Below are 20455 nucleotides of genomic sequence, written 5' to 3' on the forward strand. Positions count from 1 at the left end.
AGCTACCGAGAGTATTGGATATGCCAGACACAGTAACAACAAACTCTCCAATGGAGATGTTACTGGGCCCGCTTGAGCAAATCGACGAACAACGGGAGGGCTTTTACCTTTACCTTTACCTAGCCTGAGCCAGATCCTTGTGAGGCAAGCATTTTACCCAGTGGGCTATACTGGCCCTAAAGTCCTTGTTTTAGGAGCTGGTCAGACACACAGCTAATCTGGGTTTGATTCCCATACGGCATCCCATATGGTCCCCTGAGCACCACCAGGAGTGATCCCCAAGTGCAGAGCCAGGAGTAATCCCTGAGCACCTCCAGTGTGGTCCCCAAACAAAACAACAACAAAACAAATTCCTCGTTTTAATTTTCGTTTCTGGCCATACCCAGCAGTGCTCAGAAGGGCGATTTCTGGCTCTGATTCAGGGATCACTCCTGGCAGGGCTCAGAAGACCATTTTGAGTATCAGGGGTCAAACCTGTCTCTGTGTGTGTGCAAGGAACTCACCTTAGCTGCTGTACTATCTTCCCAGCTTCCAACGCCTACAATTTTAAGCATTTTCCTTAGAAACACAATTGCCTATGTCCTCATTATCCACATTTTCTGCACCAGAAGGGAAAAAAAAAAATTTTTTTTTTTTTTGGCAACATCTTGGCTTGCATCTGAAATGACTTCTTTCTCCCAAACAACTTAAAAATTTCCATCGCTCCAAGGCCTTTGAGATCATGAGAGGCCACTTCCCAAGAACAAACCAAGCCTTGTTTGAGTCTGTATCCTCACAGCCCCTTGGAGTGCCAGGCATGAAGCTGAGCTAAGAGATGCAGGATGCTACCCTCACTCCTCTCACTTCATCCTCCACAGTGTATGTGTGTGTGTGTGTGTATGTGTGTGTGTGTGTGAGAGAGAGAGAGAGAGAGAGAGAGAGAGAGAGAGAGAGAGAGACCGAGAGACCTGGCAATGCTCAGGGGTTACTCCCGGCTCTGCATTCAGGATGCTGCCCTCGCTTTTGTTTCATCCTCCATTGTGTGTGTGTGTGTGTGTGTGTGTGTGTTGTGTGTGTGCAGGGGAGGGGTGTGTGGTCACACCCAGCAATGCTCAGGGGTTACTCCCGGCTCTGCCCTCAGGATGCTGCCTTTGCTCTCATTTCATCCTCTGCTTTGTGTGTTTTGGGGGGGGGGGGGGGGCGGGGGGGGGCGGGTCACACCCCCGGGGGTTATGCTCAGGGGTTACTCCCAACTCTGCACTCAGGATTCCCCCTGGGGAGTGCTCAGGGGACCACAGGGGATGCCAGGGATCTCTCCTAGGTCAGCCACGTGCGAGGCAAGTGTCCCAGCCCCGGGGCTCTCCCACCAGTAAGGCGAGCTCATCCATGAACTTGGTCTCTGTCCTCCAGGTCCATAGGGTATTTTCTCAGGGGGCGGCTTCTCAGGAAGGGACCGTGGACAGAGGTGACGTCCTTCTGTCAGTCAATGGCATCTCGCTGGCCGGCTTAGACCACGGTGATGTTGTGAAGGTCCTGCACCAGGCACAGCTACACAGAAATGTCCTCGTGGTCATCAAGAAAGAGAGCGTTCAACCCCCACCCACGCCCCAGCAGGAGCCCCCCACCGCCAATGGGAAGGGCTCTCTGGCCGGAAGAAGCTCCCCGCCGGAGCCTGCACTGGGTGAGCGGCCAGTTCGGCCATGGGCAGAGGGAGGTGGGCAGCTGGCGTGGTAGTAACCAACGATCTTCTGGTCAGAGAAATTAGATGTGACCAAGTGTCTGTGAATGCGTCTTGCAAAAGCAGTGTCCAAGTGGCGTTCAATACTCCTCACATCCTGAAAGCCACACTGGGGAAGGTTTTAATTTTTGTCACACACCCAAAGGTGCTCAGAGGATACTCCTGGCTTTGACCTTGGCGGTAATCAGGGGACCCTATGGGGTGCCTGGGATTGAACCTGGATGGCCATGTGCAAGGCAAGCACCCACCCACTATCCTAACACTCCAGCCCCCCACATTGGGTAAGATTTAAAATCATTACTTGAGAATGTCTCCAATTGTCCTAAGAAAGAAGCCCTTTTGTAATTACATCTTTTTTGGGGGGGGAGATGGAGAGGGTTTAGGGTCACACCTGGCCGTTTCTTGAACCAGGTCTGGCATAAGGCAGGCGCCTTCACCCCAGTCCGATCTCTGACCCATGTTGCTTCTTGGTTAAAGGTAAAGGTAAAGGCCCTCCCGTTGATCGTCGATTTGCTCGAGCGGGCCCAGTAACGTCTCCATTGGAGACTTTGTTGTTACTGTGTCTGGCATATCGAATACTCTCGGTAGCTTGCCGGGCTCTCCGAGAGGGGCGGAGGAATCGAACTCGGGTCGGCCATGTTGGCCGCTTGTAAGGCGAACGCCCTACCGCTGTGCTATCGCTTCTTGGTTAGTGGCTGTTAAATAAGAGACTATTAATGGGGAGCAGCATAGACCGAGCAGGGCAAGACTCAGGACTAAGATCTTTTCCTAGGGAAGACACCAGAGTTTGTATCGAGCCCTTTGTGAGAAGAACCTCTCAAAGTGAGGACGCATACATGTTCTCAGTCCAGTGGTACATCAGCGAGTGAGCTCAGCGGCAGGCATGCAGGCATTGCAGGTGGGGCGGCCTGAGTTCTCTCCCCGACACCCCATGATCCCTCAAATACTGAGCGAGGAGTGGCCCCCCAAATAAAGAAAGAACAGATGGCAACCTGACCAACCAATCATAAGAGAAGAGCTTAGCAGGCCGGGACTGGAGAGATAGCACAGCGGGTAGGGCGTTTGCCTTGCACATGGCCGACCGGGGTTCGATTCCCAGCATCCCATATGGTCCCCTGAGCACCACCAGGAGTAATTCCTGAGTGCAGAGCCAGGAATAACCCCTGTGCATCGCCAGGTGTGACCCAAAAAAGAAAAAAAAGAAGAAGAGCTTAGCAGACCGCAGGAAATCTTCTCAAACACACCAAATTTTTCTGTTGTTGGTTTTGGGGGTCACAGCCAGCAGGCTCTGTGCTCAGGAATTACTCTTGGCAGTACTCGGGGGACCCTATAGGGTGCCGGGGATCAGATCCGGGCCGGCCGCATGCGAGGCAAGCACCCGCTCCACTGTGCTCTCACTCTGGGCCCCACACACAGTTTCTCCCCCTGAAGCTCAGGCGCATTCCTGCCCTAAGCATCTCCACAGTGAGGTGCTTGGCAGCGCCGTCTGTGACTCCCTTTATTTTACAGGGGGACGTGGGTCGGGAGCCACACCCACTGGTGCTCAGAAGTGGCCCCTGGCAGCCTCCGGGGCCTCACAGTGCAGAGCAGTTGAGGTCCAGGTCCTGCCTTCTGGGGAGTACTTGTGTGTCCTCTCGGCACCACCCCCACCCCCGCCCCAAGAGTGTCTCTGCTCGCCCTGGCTGTCCTCTTTGTGAGGACTTGGCTGGGAAGCACAGCTTGCCACGGGACAAACAAGCCCCTCTTCTTGTCCAGAAGCAGCCCTGGCACCAGCCTCTTCTGTCCCTGCCCTGTCTCCTTTTACCCCTCCACCGCCCAGAGAGCGGAAGCGCTGGGCCCCTGGGGGCTGGGGACTGGGGGTCAGGGCCCTGAGCAGTTTGGTTCTCACTTGGCCGGCATTAATCATCAGTGAGGACTTCTGGGGCCCCCTTTGGGGGTACCTGGCCTTGAACCAGCCTGCAGTGACCCAGCTGTGAGCCTATGGCCGCTCCAACCAACTTCTTCAAACTCCTAAAAATGCACCCATCCCCAGCCACCTGGTCCCAGGTAGTTGGTCCCTCTTTGGCATGATTGGCATGATTGTGAGCATCAATACATTGTTAGAGGCAGTGGGGACACTTGGCCATAATTTTTTTACCTCATCTGGCAGCGCTCAGGGTTCCCTCCTGGGGGCAGGAGGTGCTCATGGGGCCATGAGACGCCAGGGATTGAACCCGGGTCAGGCAAGTGCAAGGCGGGCGCCCTGCCTGCTGTACCACTTCCCTTCGGCCCACTGGGGAGCCTTTGAAAGCCCCGATGCCCCAAAAGCAAACTCCGAGGCGTGGGAGCCTTTTGATTATGCTCCCCAGGTGATTCCAGCGGAAAGCCCCAGAATGAGCCCGAGCCCAAGTCATTCCTGTGTAGGGGCGAGTCAAATCCCCGAGGGAGCGATGTGGGGTTTCAGTTCCCTTCGGACCACGTGGCGTGGCTGTTAAAGCAGTCGTGGGCTGGCTCACATGATCTCAGTGGCGACCCCAAGGGGAGGCCACATCATGCCTGACTCGTTCCTGCTTCTGAAGGAACTCTGCACCTTTTCAGCTAGTTCTAACACTCGCTGCTGAGAGGGCGTGTGGGAACGGAGATCAGTCCCCCATACAGAACCTGGTTCTTTTTTTTTTTTTCCTCTTTGGGTCACAGCTGGCGATGCACAGGGGTTATTCCTGGCTCATGCACTCAGGAATTACTCCTGGCCATGCTCAGGAGAACATATGGGATGCTGGGAGTCGAAGCCGGGTCAGGCCGCGTGCAAGGCAAACGCCCTACCCACTGTGCTATCACTCCAGCCCCCAGAACCTGATTCTGACCCTGAATCGAGACCCACTCAGCCAACTGCAGCATGGTGGGGTTGGTCCTCCCCATGGGCCCGGGGCTGGCCCTGCCTCCCCTCTGTAATGGGCCAGACACAGGGTGCCCTTTACAGGTGCATGCCTGTCAGATAAAGGGCCACAGAGGCGGCCCCTCCAGTGGGCCTGGTAGCCCCAGATCCATGCTCAGGCTCACCTGAAATTTGGCATGTGGGTGCTGCAGGTATTTGCATTAGGCCGTGAGGCTTGGCTGGAAACAGTTTGATTCCCCCAACGTGCCGTATACTGAGATACACGTGGAGCTTGCCAAGAGGTGCCTTGACTTCTGGCGATATTCCCAGGGAACACAAAGTGTCTCCTGTGCCGGGGGGATGTGCTTCCCACACAGAACAGTGCTAACGTGCAACAAAAACACTGATAGGACAGCAGGAGGGCACTTGCCTTGCATACAGGTGAACCAGGTTCGATTCCCGGCATCCCCAGCCCCGCCAGGAGTGATCCCCGAGTACAGAGAGGTAGGAGCAAGCCCTGAGCACCACCAACACTAAAAACAGAGGAAACACTAAGCAAAGGAAACATTAGGGAGCCTACTGGTCTTGGGTGTTCGGGCCATGGCTCCTTTGCGGGGTAACGCGGGCACCAAGCCACTTTCCTGTCGCTGCAGGTTCTCGCGGGGCCATTCCCGATGCCGTATGTGTGCAGGTGCTGAAGACGGCGGCGGGGCTAGGCCTGAGTCTGGATGGCGGGAACGCGGCCATGTCTGCAGATGGACCCCTGTTCATCAAGAGAGTGTACAAAGGTGAGGCCCCGGGAGCCCCCCAGCAGCCCACCCTGCTTCCGGGGCAGGCCTTCCACGGGGAAATCACATGTGTTGTAACAACCTGTCCAGTGACTGTGGACAGGAAGTTGGGTCTGATCCGTGCAAGGCTCTGCCTCCTCCCCTGCCCTGTAGTGTCCCTGACCTGTGGCACTTCTGGCCTGCCAGTGCTGTGGTTAGTTCCACATGTGACACTCCGGGTGGTGCACACAAGTCCGGCTGGGAAGCTGCTGTCACCTCACTTGACGTGAGGCATGAAACAGACAGTCTGCACGGTCTGTCCCCTCGCCATACCACAGTCCCCACTCAGCATCCTGGCTCCAGGGGCCAAGCAGCAACTGTGTGATGGGGGCTTCTGGCGCTAGGACACAAGGCCATCCACAGGGGTCCTCATCCTTGGCCCAGACCTTCCTGACTGAAACTATTAATACTAAATTTCAGGAATACTTTGAGCAGTAGACCTCATTGCAGTAGATGGAAGATTTGAGATCTCGGGGCTGGAGCAATAGCACAGTGGGTAGGGCATTTGCCTGGCATGCGGCTGACCCAGGTTGGAGTCCCAGCATCCCATATGGTCCCCTGAGAACCGCCAGGAGTAATTCCTGAATGCAGAGCCAGGAGCAGTAACCCCTGTGTATTGCCGGGTGTGACCCAAAAAGAAAAACAAATCAAAAAAAGATATGACATCTCTTCATGAACTTCAACAGTTAAAATTTTTTGTTTGGGGCCACACCCGGCAGTGTTCAGGGCTCATTGCGGGCTCTTACTGTTGGTTCACTCCTGGCAGTGCTCTGAGGACCATATGTGTTGCCAAAGACCGAACTGAGGTCATTTGCATGCAATGCAAGTGCCTTAACCCCAAAATTTCCCCTCCAGCCTGTTAAAATTTTAGAGGTGGGGTCTCTACTTACCATTGAACTACATCTTCAGTTTATGATCCTGGAAGTTCCCACAATTTTTTTTCAGGTTCCTGAGTTTAACTGTCCTAACAATGCCAGCCTACGTGTGTATGTGACTGATGTCTACAATCACATATACTGACACTGTTAGTATGGTGTGCCTGTTTATAGGTGATGCCTGGGGACCAAGTTTTGCTACTGTTAATATAGTTGATGGGCTGGACCAATAGCACAGCGGGTAGGGTGTTGCACGCAGCCAACATGGCCAAACTGAGTTCGATTCCTCCGCCCCTCTCGGAGAGCCTGGCAAGCTACCGAGAGTATCTCGCCCGCAAGGCAGAGCCTGGCAAGCCACCCGTGATGTATTCGATATGCCAAACACAGTAACGAGTCTCACAATGTTACTGGGCCCACTCGAGCAAATCGATCAACAAACGGCAGGACAGTGACAGTGTGACAGTGACAATATAGTTGATCGGCTCAGGAACCTGAATGTATCCTTGAGAACTGTCGAAGGTCAAAAAATGAATTATTCAAGTTCATGAAGAGACTTCAAATTCACAGTGACATCTTGACCCCACCCCTACTAATTTTTTGCCATTTACTTAGTGTCTGAAACCCATATAGAAAGTTTGTGCTTACCACACAGTAAAGTAAGTAGGTCAGCAAGTAAGAAGCTCAGTGCCGCTCAGCCAAGCATTACTGTTTCGCTTGAAAGGCCCTCCTTTGGAGTTTGTGCTCTATTTCTGCAGTTACGTAATACAGAAGTATTTCCCGTCCTCCTGGCCCACAGGACTAAGATGAAAAAATTAAAAATAAGCAGGCTGGAGAGAGAGTACAGAAGTTTAGGAGCTCACTCCTAGCACCCCAGAGGACCCTCAAGAATGATCCCTTAGCACCACTGGATGTGACAAAAAAATAAAAAAGGATTTCTTATATATGGTGCTGTACTTTAAAAACCTTCCCTGGGACGAGAGTGATGGTACAGCAGGTGCGGCTTTTCTCTTACCTGCAACCGGGTTCGATCCCTAACACCACATATAGTCCCCTAAGCACCGCTGGGTGTGACCAAAAAATTCACTGTCCTCCCGTTGTTCATCGATTTGCTCAAGCGGGCCCAGTAACGTCTCCATCCTGATACTTCTTGTTATTGTGTTTGGCATATCGAATACGTCACGGGGAGCTTGCCAGGCTCTGGCGTGCGGGTGAGATACTCTCGGTAGCTTTCTGGGCTCTCCGAGAGGGGCTGAGGAATCGAACTCGGGTCGGCCATGTTGGCTGCGTGCAAGGCAAACGCCCTACCGCTGTGCTATCACTCCAGCCCAACCAAAAAATTAAAAAATAAAAATAAAAGTCCCTCCATGAATCCAAGTAGAAAAGCAGCTCTTGGTGATAAACCTGCAGAAGGTAAAAACTGCAGTGAAAAGGCTGGGCTTGGCTGGAGCGATTGTATAGCAGGTAGGGCATTTGCCTTGCACAAGGCCGACCAGGGTTCAATCCCCAGCACCCCTTATAGTCCCCTGAGCACCACTGGATGGGGGATTGGGGGTTTGCTGGGCCTGAGCCCAGCCAGGAGCTGAGGCTGAGTATCCCAGGCACTCATGATGGCTAGAAGCAGGTTTCTTGAATACAGCAGACCCAGGCTTGGGTTCGTCTCCCAGCCGGGAAAGGGGCTGCTTGTCTATGGCCTAGGAGCACAAATCAGGTGAATCCTGCATGTGGTTCCAGCACCCTGGCAGGGAACGCTCCTGTGCTTTAACAGGATAGCAGTAGGACAGAGCACAGGAACAATAGGAAACTGGCGTGAGAGCACTTCCAGGAGAACTTTGATGTGGTTCATGAGCACTGTCATCCGCGGGAAGAACCCACAGACCAGTAAACTGGGGGAGTCCATTCAAAATAGGGAGGTGGGGAGCGTAGAGCTAATTCAGGAAGCAAAGAACTTACCTAGCCCTGGTTAGATTCCCGGCACCACACATCATCCCCTGAGCACAGAGCCAGGAGTAAGCCCTGAGCACAGCTGTGTGCTGTGTGGCCCCCAAATTGGAAAAAGAACAAACCCATAATCAGCACTTAGAGAACAACAGAATTTCCTATATATTGGCAATAACCATCATCTCAAAACACTATAGACCGAATGTAAAGATCACATATCGTAAACCTAAAATATCTAACTTCTAAGTGGCAAAATATTCAGAAGCAAAAAATAAACGCATTCGTGATGACCAGAAGATATCTGCAATGTATTAACTCTAAGACGTACTCTAAGGAACTGTAATTAGGGAAAATACAGTACCTTGAAGATTGTATTAGTGGCAGAGGGAGCCCTGAACTCACTCACCCCAAGCCCTTGACCACCGGACACCTGACTGATAAAACCTGATTACTGATAAAACCTGATTACCATCTACTTCCGTCTTATAAAGCTAGAGAAGATGTTAAATCAGAGAAAAGATACTTCCATTCTATACTATAGCAATGCTTAATATTTACATCCTATTTTCTTTTTTAAAAATACTAGATCATTTATTTTTAATATGCAAAGAGGTCGATATCTTTATTTTTATAAAGTTGTTCACAATAATTGATTGCATTCAATATTTCAACACCAATCCCACCAGTACATCCTATTTTCACATCTTATGCACATATGTATTTTATACATCCTATTTTCAGTGAGTTAAAAATCCCAGGGGCTGAAGAGAGAGTAAAAGGGAGAAGGTACTTGCTGAGCATCTCAAAACCTGACAGAGCCCTGGCACTACACGCGGGCAGAGCCAGGAATAGCCCCCGAAGCAACACTGGGTTGTGGGCCCAACCCCCACCTCCTTAAAAATTAAAACCTTAATAGCCAAGAAACAGGACAAAAACATATTTAAATTTGGGCCAGAGCGATAGTACAGCGAGTTAGGTGCTTACCCTGCATATAGCTGATCCATATTTGATTCCTGGCATCCCCTGTGGTCCCCCAAACCCCACCAAAAGTGATTCCTGAGTGGACAGCCAGGAATAACCTCCGGGCAGCACCAGGTGTGGCCCAAAATCAAAACAAGTCTCGAACCTATATTAGCGACTAGCTGAAAATCCTACTAGGAATCCTTTCTTAAAAAAATTTAGGATGACCAGAAATAAGAATCTCACACTACAATGTTTTGGCAAGGAAATGGAAAGAGAAGAGCACTGATTCATACTCTCAAGTACGCAGTCATCTCCAAAGGGAAGCTATGAAAAAAAATTTCTATGTATTGCAGAATGGTAGGTAAACTACATTACAGTCATAAAAAGAAAAAATGTATTGCCACTTTGTTTGTGGGCCACTCCCAGTGTGCTCAGAGGGCCATAAGGGATGCCTGGGTCAAGCCTGGGCCAGCAATCCACAAACAAGTGCCCTCACCTCTCTCTCCAGTCCCTAGTGCAACTTAAAAAAACAAGAGGGGTCCCCCTATTAACTGGGGCCAGCTCAAAAGCAGCACTTAAGGGGGAAAGCCAAAGGAAGATTCCCCATTGAGTAATTCTACTTCGTAACAACTGTAAAGGCCCAGGTGTCAAACAGAAGCTAAACAAGGCTGTAAGGAATTAATCTCCTGGGGCAGGAGCAATAGTCTAGAAGGGAGGGCGTTTGCCTTGCACACAGCCGACCCAGGTTCTGTTCCCAGCATCCCATCTGGTCCCCTGAGCACCGCCAGGAGTAATTCCTGAGTGCAGAGCCAGGATTTACCCCTGTGCTTTGCCAGGTGTGACCCAAAAAGAAAGCACTGTAGCACTGTCCTCCAGTTGTTCATCGATTTGCTTGTGTGGGCATCAGTAACGTCTCCATTGTGAGACTTGTTGTTACTGTTTTTGGCATATCAAGTACACCACGGGGAGTTTGCCAGGCTGTGCTGTGCAGGCAGGATACTCTTGGTAGCTTGTCGGGCTCTCTGAGAGGGACGGAGGAATCGAACCCAGGTCGACTGTGAGCAAGGCAAACACCCTACCTGCTGTGCTATGGCTCCAGCCAGGAGGTAAAGTCAAATATAAAAGTGAGGGGGAGCCAAAAAGAAAAAAAAAAGAATTAATCTCCTGCATCACAGAGGAGTATGTAATCAGATGTGCAGACCTGAATCTATCAGCCGAGATTGGTTTACACTAGAAATTCAGTCTGCATTCCTTCTACTTACTAGTCCTATAATGTTGGGCCCAGTGACATCTCCATCGTGAGACTTGTTGTGACTGTGTTTGGCATATCGAATACGTCATGGGTAGCTTGCCAGGCTCTGCCGTGCGGGCGAGATACTCTCGGTAGCTTGCCGGGCTCTCCGAGAGGGGCGGAGGAATCGAACTCGGGTTGGCTGTGTTGGCTGCGTGCAAGGCAAACGCCCTGCCGGCTGTACTATCACTCTGGCCCCATTTATTTTGTCGTTATTGATTTGTAGTTTTGATCGGATCTGGATTTAACATATTGCATTTTACAGTCTTATTTTTCTGAGTACACACACTGTATGTCTTAAGGTATTGGTTCATCCCAAGGATACATCATTTTCAGTTTCCTTGGGACTTACAGTGAAACCTATTGCGTACCCAGCTGGTAGCCTGCGTTTGTTTTCACAGGTGGTGCCGCTGAACAAGCCGGAACAATAGAAGCTGGAGATGAAATCCTTGCCATCAACGGGAAGCCCCTCGTGGGGCTCATGCACTTCGATGCCTGGAATATTATGAAGTCTGTCCCCGAGGGGCCCGTGCAGTTGGTGATCAGAAAGCACCGGAATTCTTCCTGAATCCAGCCCACACCGAGCCGGCGGGCGGTGCTTGTTCTGTTCTGTTTTGTTTTGCTAAGAACCTCCTCATCTTTGTTCCCTTCTTAAGTTAGCAGACCCGAAGGACTCTTTAAATACTGCTCCCCTGAAACAACAGAGACATTCTTTTTCAGCCAGGACTGTCAAAAACTTCCAGGTCTTTGCTTAGCCCCGACCGAGCCGACCCCTGGAAGCCTCCTACCTGGATCCCCCAGGCCAGTGCCTCTCCCCTGCCTCTGTCTACTGATGGGGGACAAGATGTGGTGCGCCCTTCACTGGACACGGCGACACCTTCGCATCTTCCTCGCCACCTCCTCCCCCAACCCACCCAGCCGGCAGTCAGGGAGTGACTGAAGTCACAGGGGCAACACAAATGCCACCACGAAAAGGACTCTAGTTTTATAGAATTTTATAAGTAAATCCTAGAATGATTTTAGACTCAGCCCATGGAAAGAGGAGCTGTAGGTCTGTCTTATACCTTGAAAAGAAACTTTAAAAAAAAAAAAGAGAGAGAGAGGATTATGTAATTATGACCTAATTGGTTAGTCTGAGCTCAGGAATTACCCACAAATGAAAAAGCGAAATAGAGAAAAGAGGTATTTTTAAAGAATGAGTTTAATGTGCCACCTACAGATGCAGAGTTCAACTCAGTGGGTGACTGATCCCCATGAAGTGTTGATCACGATTTGTAAGTTGTAAAGTCATGAGGCTGTTTTTATAGACAGACAGTCCAGCCCAGTGTTCTAAATAGCCATGAACTTCGCTGCTGGGAGCAAACGAGAAGTTCCCGCCCTGAAAGCACCTTGCATCTTATTTTGGAACTCGTCTTGACTACATACTTGAAATTCAACCGTGGTCAACACAAAAGCAGGCAGGAGATACATCACTGAGTTTCCATTTCGATATGTTACACTCTCCGACCATTAATTTCAAATTTGTAGAGATCAAGTATCTTTTTTAGCATCCTTGGATTCCTCAACATAAGCATTCTATTTGCAAACCAATAGAAGAGCTTAAAATACTCCTTTGGGGAACTTTTTATTTACACGTGTGCCACCCCACCCCAACACAAGCTTAAGAAAAGCAAAATCTCGACTGGATCTCTCTTGACCTGGGTGTAATGACCCTGCTTTGCAGGGGCTGGAGTTTCTGCCGTTTTCCCGTTTTGCCAAACATGCTTCCCTGCACAAGAATGCGTGAGCTGCTTTCTCCTTTGGAAGCATGAGCTGTCTCATAGTAGCTGTTCCCATCAGCATCAGATGGGCCGTTCACCAAATTGGCTTTTCTCGCCTCACATCGCACCTTCTTCAGTTCCAAACCCTCTGCAGCTCCATTTACCAGAACCGATATTAAGAAAATGGAGGGACTGGAGAGAGAGCTCAGTGGGTTGGAACGCATGCTTTGCATGTGGGAGACCTAGATTCGATCCCCAACACCACATGGTTCCCTGAGCACCTCCAGGCGCAACCTCTGAGCACTAAGCCAGGAGTAGCCCAAAAGAAAAAAAAAAAGAGAGAGAGAAAATGGAGAGCAAGGGGTTGAGTCACTCTTTCAAGGTAACTATTGTGGGTGCACAGGCCCGCTAACGAAAGCCCAGAACATGGGCAAGATCGCATGTCTGCATGCATGGCGACGCAATAAGTTTTATGTTGGAGACTTCCTTCACTTACAGCTTTGGGGGGCGAGACTGCATGTCTGCATGCATGGTGACGCTAAGGTTTTACATTGGGGCTGTCCTTAACCCAAGCTTCGGGGGGGTGCGAGCTGCATGCCTGCGTGCATGGTGACACTCAGGTTTTATGTTGGAGATTTCCTTCACCTACCGCTTTGGGGGCGATACTGCATGCCTGCATGCTTGATGACGCTCAGGTTTTACGTTGGAGCTGTCCTTAACCTATAGCTTTGGGGATGGCTTTGGAAAAAAAAAAAAGAGCTCATTACACCCCGATCGATCGTGTAGGTCCTTAGCCCATCCCCTCTGTACCTCCCTTTTCTGAATCCTCGTGAAGCTCTGTGGGGCTGGCCCCCAGCGATCCCCCCAGAGGGCTCTGGCTAGGGTCTCGTGAGTCCAGGTCGTTCCTTTCTTCTCACAGGTTTATGTACGAGAATGTAGTAGCCGAACTAGCTAGAAAGACCCGATTCATTTAACCTTGACTTTGCACTCCAGTTCCAGGTAGGGTCGGTGCAAGGTGCATGCTCAACGGTTGTTCAGTCTCTGGGGTCCGTCTTGTGGTTTCTGCTTTCTTGCCTGAGTGACAAAGAGACCATAGAATCAACGCTGCAAACGATTTTTTGCCTCCACTCCTCCAGCTGTGCCTCCTACTGCCCAACGCGTCATCCTGTCGCACCACAGGCATTGCCATCTTTCTGAGACCCCCATCCTCAGAGCTACAGACCACTGGCTGACTAAAGGCACCAGCCCCTCCCCCCGGGGGCTGCCACAAGTGTTTCCTGGTTGACAGCTGGAATAGACAGGAGGAAGCAAAAGCTCAGCTGTCTTTGACCCGGAGATAGAAAACTATTTCTTCGTCTTCAGTGTTTGAGGCATGGCTAGTGTTTCTGATTAGTCTGATTTCACACTTGCTGAAGTGAGCACTAATGGTATTGTCCTACTCAAGATTTTCATTGTTTCTGTTTTCTAACTCATCGTTCACAATAAGCTATGAGGGTAAATATGTGTTATAACATGTAAATCATAGTTGCAAAGCTATTCCGTGAAGTAGGTGGGGTTTCATTGCTCTCCTTCCAAACACATCTCATTTAATTTCATGGTTGACTTAAGTGGCACCACACCTATTGTATGATAGTATCCATTATCCTTTATTTATGTAATATAAAATGCCTTATATATTAAAAGAGTAAGTGCAATAATATGAAATAGCCTGTACATTTTTAAAATGTTGTCGCCAAATTATGTAAATCCACATCTCTGTAAACAACTTTTTTAAAAGTAATTTTAAATAAACACTCTGCTTACTATATACTTTGAGGTGCGGCATCTGTAGAACTTTTTTTTTTTTTTTTTTTTTTTTTTTTTGCTTTTTGGGTCACACCTGGCAATGCACAGGGCTTAGTCCTGGCTCTGCACTCAGGAATTACTCCTGGCGGTGCTCAGGGGACCATATGGGATGCTGGGAATTGAACCCGGGTCGGCCGCGTGCAAAGCAAACGCCCTACCTGCTGTGCTATCACTCCAGCCCCATGTAGAACATTTTAAGATCTAAAAACATGTTAATGATTACCTCAGTGGACAGCACACAACTCAAATCAGCACCTCTTTCCTAGTTACACTCAGCATCTGGCCACCCCCTGCCCGCAAAATGGTCCGCTTCTGAAATCTTAAAATCAAACATTCCATGCTTTCACAACCTCCTCTCCTCAGCCCAACCCCCGGCTCCTTGTCTGCCCGCATAAGGCCAGCAGCTCACCCCAGGCCCTTTCAGTTCTAAGACTGGGAGAGGGAGAGCACCTCACAGAGATCCACGACTAGAATCCAGCCGAGGGCGGAGGGCTGGGAGCAGGAGGTTCTCTGCAGGGGGTGGACTGTTCGCACACTTCCCACTGACAGGAGTCTGGCTGGACCCGCTTCTTCCACCAGCTGGCAGAAACCACCTAGGACGGCTCAAGCTGGGAGAACAGCCCTGAGATCAGGCTCCAACACTGCATGAAGAGGGCCCCACGAAAGGGTGTTGCCCCATTCGCCCTCTCCTCTCTGGAAAGAAAGATGGCGGCCACATGGGAGCCTTGTGGACAGCAGGTATGAGCCGGGGGAGTGGGGGCGACTAAAACCTCATGGGTCGGGGGGCGTTCCGGTCCGTCCTTCACGCCCTACCGAGGTCACCAGTTGCCCCCCACGAGCGGCTCTCCAGCACGGCCATGGCCCCAGAAGCACAAGGACTTAATGCAGAACCCAGCAGCTTGGAGCAGAAAAGTGAATGGACTATGCATTGATCCAGCCCATCAAGTCTGCCGGAGGGGAAAGGGTGTTGCCCCATTCGCCCTCTCCTCTCTGGAAAGAAAGATGGCGGCCACATGGGAGCCTTGTGGACAGCAGGTATGAGCCGGGAGTGTGGGGGCGACTAAAACCTCATGGGAAGGGGGGCGTTTCGCTCCGCCCTTCATGCCCTACCGAGGCCACCAGTTGCCCCCCACGAGCGGCTCTCCAGCACGGCCACGACTCCAGAACACAGAAACCAATTTCTTAACTATCTGACTTTCAGTAGAAATACTTCCAGGGTCAATAAGTAAAATAGCAGAAATCCAAAACCAACATTTAATTCTTGAACCCAGCTGGAGAAAGCAAATCACTTCACAATGCTTTTTCAGCATGTCTGATTTGGGGGGGGGGGGGTAAACTCTAAATAATAGTGGTGAATCTTTTATTGAAACAATCTAATCAAAGCGGATAGAGTGTTAACTAGAATTCATCTGCCTCACAGGGACGGGGAGGGGTGGGGGGTGGGGTTTTATTGGGGTTCTTCATGGGAAAAAATAAGTATTGGTAAAGGGAAATGTGTTTGATATTTGCATGACTGAGACATAAACCTGAAAGCTTTGTAACCTTTCCCACAGTGATTCAATAAATAAAAAAAAAAAAAAAAAAAAAAAAAAAAGAGGGCCCCACTTCATGATCTAACTAACCAGAACTAAAGGAAGCTGCCAGAGAGAGAGAGAGCAACAGTTAAGGCTCTTGCCTTGCACACAGCCAATGCAGGTTCGATCTCTGCCACCCCTGTAAGATCCCCTGAGCCCCACGAGAGTGATCCCTAAGTGCAGAGCCAGGAGTGAGCCCTGAATACCGCCAGGTGTGGCCCAAAAGTCAGAGAGAAAGAGAGGAGAGGGAGGGAGAGAGGGAGGGAGGGAGGGAGGGAGGAAGAGCGAGCAAGTGAGAATACACCTAAGAATGCCTTTTTGGTCCCAATCTGTATCAGAGTATTTCTGTACTTAAAATTGATTTTTCTATATAGACCCCAAAGCAAGAGTCTGCTGGATCAGTCCACCTGTTTTAGGTCGTGTTCCTGGGAGTCTGCCTTACTCAAAAGCCCACTGACATAAACTCAGAGAAATTAAAATTTTCACATAACGGCCACAACCCATGGGATGGAATACTACGTACCGTGTACCTTAAACCTAAGACCAAACAAAAGGAGAACAATGAAATGGGATATGATGTTCTCTGAGTAAGAGAAAGAGAAGTAGTATGAAATGAAAGCTCCAAAAACTTCTACCAAAGCCGTTTGTGAGTTCAAAGTGTGGGTGTGTGACACATGCGCTCGGTGGTGAGAACTGCCTCCTCAGCCTCCCAGCAAAGGAACAGAGACGGGGAATCTCAGAGTGACGGTGAAAACGGCCCATTTGATGCAGAGCTATTGGCATCCTTATAGAACATTTGAGGGAGTTTGAGCTATAGGACTGCATGTAGGTAAAGCGTTTGGACGAAGACAATTCTCTTGGGGGGATTAACTCAAGGAGACACTGTCTTCCAGGGACCATATGGAAAAATTAGCCCAGAGACGACAAGCATTATATTTTCTCTTTCCCTAGTAAATATAAAACAATTAAGTTTATAATTCTTACTAATAGCTGCAGTGAAATGGATAAACACAGTAAGAGATACAGATTCCAAAACTTAGTTCTCCGAGGACAAGCCAGACTAGGTCCTCAAACCGGTTCAGCTTGTCTTTTCCTGGGGGGACGGGGGGTGTTAGGAACAGCAACTTGAAGCCTGAGTCAGATAACTACAACGAATGCCCAGGAGTAGATATATTTCAGAGTCAATCAGCTCCCAAATATTAGGAGTATAGCATTAACGGTCTTTCAGTGTTTAAGCAAAGAAAACTGCTCTATAGTAAAATATGAAAAGTGATTCACTACAAAGTCCAGAATCACCAGATGTTTTGACTTACAAGTAACCAAGGCTGACTTGGGGAACATAACAGTGAGAGATAAAACACAAAGAAAAGGTTAAAGATAAATTCTGGTGTAGGGGTGCTCTCAAGAGCACTGTAAATTTCTCTGGGGGGAGGAAGGGGCACTTCACTGATGAAGCCTAACTTAGGGTTACTATCCCAAAGGGAAGACAAGAAAAGGCAGAAAAGTTGTAAGGAAAATAAAAATAAAGATTAAAAACTGGATGGGGTCAATACTTTCAAGTCTATATCAAATTGTAATATAGAAACTCTAGTAGTGTCATTCCTATTCAAGTACACACACAAAAAGGATGTCCAGTTACTGTTGGAACTGATATGTTAACCCTATGCAGTCAATATGTACAAGCTAATAAACAGCTTAAATTAAGCTAATTAAAGCTTTTCCAAAGGGGAAGGGAGGAGAGAAAAGCAGCCGGGACTGGCCTTGCCTTGCACGCACCTTACCCCATTGGCAATCCAGACAGCCCAGAAGGTGCCCCCGAGCCCCGCCAGGAGTGATCCCTCAGAGCAGAGCAGGGGCTTGAGAGAGGACAAGAGTTATGGATGCTCATCTTGAAGGCACCTGACTCCAGTTCAAATCCCCTCACTGTAGATGGTCCCCCAAGGACCACCAGGAATGACCTCTAAGCACAGAGCCAGAACAAGAAAGAAATTGTAAAAAAGTAACACACATATCATAATTTACATATGATTTACCTGGACATATATAAAAACGCGTACACCAAAATAACTGTTTACACCCCTTGGACGAGCATGGGGACCTTAACCATCTGCCTTGCAAGCTCCTGGTCATGAGCTAAAATGACCAGGGCCCACGGGTTTGTGTGTGGTCTGTAGTCACCCGGCAATCTGCAATCCCCAAAGACACCCTGGCACAGAAAAGGGTGCAGGGTTGGGAAGACAGTCCCAAGGACTGAAGAACAAGCTGGGATCAACCCTCAGCAACATTCTCCTGAGCACAATAGATGCCCCCCGCCCCCAACAGCCTTGAGCATCTAAACTGTCTATCTGTAGCACTGTCCTCCCATTGTTCATCGATTTGCTTGAGCGGGCTCCTGTAACGTCTCACAACAAATTGTGAGACTTGTTACCGTTTTTGGCATATCGAATACGTCACGGGGAGCTTGCCAGGCTTTTGCTGTGCGGGCAGGATACTCTCGGTAGCTTTCTGGGCTCTCCAAGAGGGACGGAGGAATCGAATCCGGGTCGGCCGTGTGCAAGGCAAACGCCCTACCCGCTGTGCTATCGCTTCAGCCCAAGCATCTAAACTAATAATAATAATTAAAAAAGGATCAGGTGGCATGGTCAAGAAATACAGCCTCTGATGAGTATGTGCTCAGTTAAGCACCACAACCAAAGCATGTGTGCCTCAACCAAGGATGCCTGTCCAGGCGAGAAGAGTGCTTGCACCAGACCTCCAGGGGTGCAGACCTCAGGGCCAGGGCAGAGCCCAATCACGTGACCTGATGTACAGCGAAGGCGAGCACCATAACTAAAAATCTGTGATTCCCTCTAAACAAAAGCAACAAAGGGAAAGTAAAGGGAAGGAAAATGAAACTACATTTTAGGTTTCACTAATGTGGCTATCGTTCACCAAAGTAAGAACTGGCCCAATCTTTGTTATATCCAGGAAACATGAAAATAGTAACATCTAAGAATAGGGCTGGAGCGATAGCACAGTGGTAGGGCGTTTGCCTTGCGCGCAGACAGCCTGGCCGAGCCAGGTTCGATTCCTCCGCCCGTCTTGGAGAGCCCGGCAAACTACTGAGCGTTTCTTGCTTGCACGGCAAAGCCTGGCAAGCTACCCGTGACGTATTCGATATGCCAAACACAGTTACAACAAGTCTCAAAAATGGAGACGTTACTGGGCCTGCTCGAGCAAATCGATGAACAACGGGAAAACAGACAGACAGATCTAAGAATGAGTTGAAAAATAGCAAAAGAATGGTACTAAGGATGAAATACTTTCACATAAACTGAAACTAAAAAAATGTAGGTAAATGAAACTCAGAAAAAAAAATTAAGTCATTTCAGAAAAAGACCTAACCTATAAAGATCATTTATAGCAAATAAAAAATATCCAAAAGACCATTAACAAATAGGAAAAAGAACTGTCCCCAAACCAAAAAAAAAAAAGAACTCCAAACAAAACTGGCAGATATACAAGATAATTTGAGTCCCTAAAAGGTAAAAGGTAAAGGCCCTCCCGTTGTTCATCGATTTGCTCGAGCGGGCCCAGTAACGTCTCCATTGGAGACTTTGTTGTTACTGTGTCTAAAAATGAAAAACTAAAACTCTAATTTTCTGAAATTGAGAATGAAACTAGAGTTGCCACTACATATTGAAAGAATACCCATATCCTTGGCAATATGAATCCAGAACAAGCAGTATGGAAACATACTGTAGTAACATACCCAGGGGGAGAGGGGTGTCGGTATTGGGAAGAAAATGCCTGTGGGCACCAAGCAAAGCCAGAGGCACTCCCAGGGGAGAGAACGGTGTATCAGGGGCTGTGGGACCAGCTTTGCAAAATGCTGGAGGCCCATGTCTGATCCCAAGGCACTGCACAGTCCCCAGAGCCCCACCAGGTCCAAGAAGCAACACCATTGCCGGGCCTGAGCGTTAAGCCATCCAGCCCAGTTGGCTGGGGAATTTCTGGGAGTGGTCCCAGATCCCTCAACACTGCTTGGGAAGCAAAAGAAGAAAATCAAAGTGAGGCTGGAGCGATCCTAAAGCAGGTAGGCCGTGTGCCTGGCATGCTAGTCAACTGGGGTTGAATCACCAGCATCCCATGTGAGGGGTGGAAGGGGAGGAGGAGGAGGAAGAGGACGAAGACGAAGACGACAGAAATATGACTTCAAAAACAGGGCAGGAAATGTACAAGATGGAACATCTTGTCATCCTAGGAGGTCATCAGAGATGACTCAGGATCTTCCTATCACAAAAATGGAAAATCTCATAAAAATAAATGTAACAGATCAAATCACATGGAAGAATGTTTATTTCTGGAGCCAAAGCGACAATACAATAGTTAAGGCACTTGCCTTGCCTATGGCTGTGGTGTGGGGCCCTAGTTTGAATCCTGGTACCACCAGTGACTCCCCCCAACTACTGCTAAGTGTGCTCCCATTCAAAAAATTAAAAAAAGTTTATTTCCGTAAGTTCATAATACATTAATAAAACTAATCAAGTATCCTTGGAGAACACTCAAGGATATCCAATTATATTTTGTAAACTGACTAATAAAATGTAAAGATTTCTCTTTCCTGTCCTCTATAACAGTACAAAAAGACAATGTAGAACAGAGGTTTACAGAATAACTTACAGAAATATTCTGGCTAATAGGGATTTAAATATTACACTGCAACTGCAAGCATAGGCTCTAGAAACTGAACAGTACGCCAGAAACATCGTAATAGGAGAACCATTATGAGTTTCTCTTTTTCTCTTTTGGGTGCCCGGTTTCAAACCCAA

General features: G+C 49.0%; 1 protein-coding gene across 1 annotated transcript in view; it reads left to right on the top strand.

Annotated features, from left to right (window-relative positions):
* The window catches only part of PDZD2 (PDZ domain containing 2), a 258393-nt gene extending 247292 nt beyond the window's left edge, over positions 1-11101 (top strand). Inside the window, exons 23-25 of the mRNA XM_056112017.1 lie at positions 1390-1660; positions 5225-5359; positions 10867-11101. Coding sequence (XP_055967992.1) covers positions 1390-1660; positions 5225-5359; positions 10867-11033 — 573 coding nt within the window. The 3' untranslated portion in view covers positions 11034-11101. The remainder of the gene's footprint in view (positions 1-1389; positions 1661-5224; positions 5360-10866) is intronic.
* Positions 11102-20455: the final 9354 nt, after the last annotated feature.

The sequence above is a fragment of the Sorex fumeus genome, unplaced genomic scaffold (genome assembly GCF_029834395.1).
Source record: "Sorex fumeus unplaced genomic scaffold, SorFum_2.1 ptg000015l, whole genome shotgun sequence".
NCBI lineage: Eukaryota > Metazoa > Chordata > Mammalia > Eulipotyphla > Soricidae > Sorex > Sorex fumeus.